Source organism: Esox lucius, chromosome 1 (genome assembly GCF_011004845.1).
Source record: "Esox lucius isolate fEsoLuc1 chromosome 1, fEsoLuc1.pri, whole genome shotgun sequence".
In the NCBI taxonomy this organism is placed as follows: domain Eukaryota; kingdom Metazoa; phylum Chordata; class Actinopteri; order Esociformes; family Esocidae; genus Esox; species Esox lucius.
The window spans coordinates 30,512,970-30,515,935 of NC_047569.1; the positions used below are offsets into that span (position 1 = coordinate 30,512,970).

The 2,966-nt window shown below is 39.6% G+C and overlaps 1 protein-coding gene across 1 annotated transcript; it reads right to left on the minus strand.

Moving 5' to 3' along the window:
* On the minus strand, positions 1-2,966 carry LOC117595628 (cytochrome P450 2M1-like). The gene is made up of 6 exons (XM_034297633.1): positions 2,805-2,966; positions 2,463-2,639; positions 2,188-2,329; positions 1,863-2,047; positions 1,587-1,728; positions 1-933 (listed from the first exon to the last, which is right to left on the minus strand). Exons 1-6 carry the CDS (start codon positions 2,940-2,942, stop codon positions 743-745), a joined length of 975 nt encoding a protein of 324 aa, XP_034153524.1. The 5' UTR covers positions 2,943-2,966; the 3' UTR covers positions 1-742.

Sequence of the window (2,966 nt, forward strand, 5' to 3'; positions counted from 1 at the left end):
TAAGTAAAAATATCCAAATTGGGCTTACGCGGTCCGGCAAAAAGACAAACATGTGATTATGTATGTTGGTGGTGTAGTGAGAAGCATTTGTACCATAACATTGATTTTAACCAGCCTGTAGTGGGTGCATTTATAGCCGAACGCTCAGACAGCAAGTCATTTTAACAGATGTATTTCAACCTACCTGGCTGCTTACAAAAAGTTATGCATTCGAGGCATGGTGGATAACAATATGAAAGCTATTGTTTGGAGAGATGACTTAGCAGAGCTTGAACGTTGCTAAATAATTAAAGAAGTTATAGACCTACTTTCTGGGCTCCATCACTTCCTTTGACTTTTGGTTGATTCTGATTAATCTTAGCTTGCGTGAATAGATTTATGTATAAACGTCCAAGCAGTGTATCGATTATGAATCTAGTTGGATTATGTTTTACCTATGAATATAGGTGGATGTCAGGATCACACAGACAATGTTTTATTTAACATTGCTTTAGAAATATATATTATAATTGGTCCACCATATTTTACGTTTTCCATTTGATAATCATTCTTACAAATGGGTGAAATGTGTAGGTTAATGCAAATTAACCTAGAAGTATAAAACCATACCTTAGAAATTGTAACTGTAGATTATGGTAAGATACAATTCCCTAAACAACCTCCAGAGTCGTCTACAATGAAAAGATGTAAAAGGAAAATGCAGCTAACATTCAGCCAGATACTGCTCCAGACAGGAAAGTGGTCACTCCACGGTCCTGACTTTGATGTAGCAATCATAGGAACGTGGCATGCGACCAAAACTGGCACACTCTGGGTTGATATTGATCTCCTCTGGGGGTTGGGTCCCACTGAAGGTGAAGCACTGCAGCAGGGAGGTGAAGAAGAGAAACAGCTCCATTCTGGCCAGAGCCTCTCCCAGACACGCCCTCTTCCCTGAAGAAAAAGAGAAAGGTTGATGTCAGTAATCATTAGGGATGTGAACACAAACTAAACAGTTTTTAGTACCCGAACAGTACCCGAATGAATACAAAAGTACCTGATGTGAAGGTCAACGTGTAGATGGCTTGCCTTCCTTGATTCAAGCCACTCCTCGTTATTCTACCTGTTTCTACTTCAACATCACCAATTCTTAGTTTTCTTCACTCCACATTAGTACTTTACCACCGCCTCACCCCAAAGCTTCATTCGATTTTTTCTGCTGGCTTTCCTGGTTGTACTTTTGAGTGTGAAAGAATAAATAACACAAACGGAAAGTGGCTGTTGAACAGAACTAGTCACTACACTAGTCACTACAAGTCTACTACACTCCAAATCACCCAAAAGAACACACAAGTAACCAAAACAGGTACCCATCAAGTATACATAGGAACTCATCAGAACCCAAAATAATTCAAATCAGCTTCCAAATAGAGTCAAACAGCCTAAATGAAGTATCACTTCAAAATTTTCCCCAATGCTCTCATCGTCTTCTATTGCCTCAGCCACTGTAGTTTAACAGTCTACCTAAGTTGGAGCTGATCCTAAAGATTAAGGTATTTTAGCAACAGAACCTGGGGGAATACAAAAAGGCATTTAGATAATCATACCCAATCCAAAAGCGAGGAATCCATCATTTTTCTTAAAGCGTCCGTTTTCATCCAGGAAGTTCTCTGGGTCAAACTCATCTGGGTTCTTAAACAGTTCAGGATCACACAGCACAGAGGACAACAGAGGCAAGACCATGGTACCCTGGAAGAATAGTATAAAAACACAATTACTACCTTGCTATGAGAAAGGCATGTTGATTAGTCTTTCTTAAATAGGCTTTTTGACCAGGTATTGTGAACTGTTTAGAATTCCAAAATTAAAGTAATTGACATCACCTCTGGGATGAGGTAGTTGTGAAACTCTGTGTCTCTGATTACTTTGTGGGGGACAGAGGTGGGGGCGAGGTCCATGAATCTCTGGACCTCATGGAGGACTGCATCCGTGTAGGGCATTTTCACTCTGTCATCAACCGTTGGAACTCTTGAGCCAATCACATCGTCTATCTCCTTCTGAACTTTCCCTGAGAAAGATTAACATTACACTTTATTTTACACTGATATAATTTACACATTTTTGTAGATGTTATCAGTAGTAACTACTTCATGTTTAATAGTCTAGGAGACTTGCATGTGACCAATGTAAACTTGAATAGATGGGTACCTTGAATAGAAGGGTACTTCATCATCATCAGAAAGGACTGTCTTAAGGTGGAAGATGTTGTTTCTGTTCCAGCACTAAACAGGTTCCATGCAGTCATCACCATGTTGTCATAGCAGAACTCAGTGTTGGGATCATCTTTCTCCTAATAGAAGATAATAGAAAATACACTTCTTTAATTCACCATTCTGCAAGTACAAAGTGACACCCAGTGGCTAAACACAAACACAGCACCTCTCTTGCTTGTCTATTCACTCTTGATAAAAAAACTTTTCTACCTCAAGCATTTTAATTAGGAATGCTTCGAGTAAGTCCTGAGGGTCAGAGGTGTCCAGGTTCTTAAGACGAAGTTCTGCCTGCGCCCGCATGTAATCTTTGGCCTGGTTTATGGTGGCAAACATTCTATGATGTTTGCCTGGAAAGCACCAAACAATTCGAGGGAACATGTTAAACATCTGGAGGAAAGGGAAGAAAAAAGAGAATGTTTTGTTTCTGAAGACAATCTCCTCAATCCACAGTCATTTTTGTAAAATGAGCATGATAGTGCATCAGTTTGGTACAATAGGTAACTGAGAGCAAAGGAATTTTCTGAGACAGGATGATTTGAAAAGTTACTCTACCGCTCCTATAGGACTGCTGAGAACACTGAAGTAGTCATCAACAGCCTTTTGGATGAGTTGAAACATTGGATTGTTATATTCAAACCGGTGTCCAAAGACTATGGAACTGATCACATTGCCGATAGAATTGCAAATCATTTTCTTGGGATTGACAACTGAATC

Coding starts and splice junctions, on each gene's coding strand:
- LOC117595628 (XM_034297633.1), bottom strand. CDS start 2,942: ATGATTTGCAATTCTATCGGCAATGTGATCAGTTCCATAGTCTTTGGA. Junction 2,330..2,462: donor TCCTAATTAAAATGCTTGAG/GTAGAAAAGTTT, acceptor ATCTTCTATTAG/GAGAAAGATGATCCCAACAC. Junction 2,048..2,187: donor GAAGTACCCTTCTATTCAAG/GTACCCATCTAT, acceptor AATCTTTCTCAG/GGAAAGTTCAGAAGGAGATA.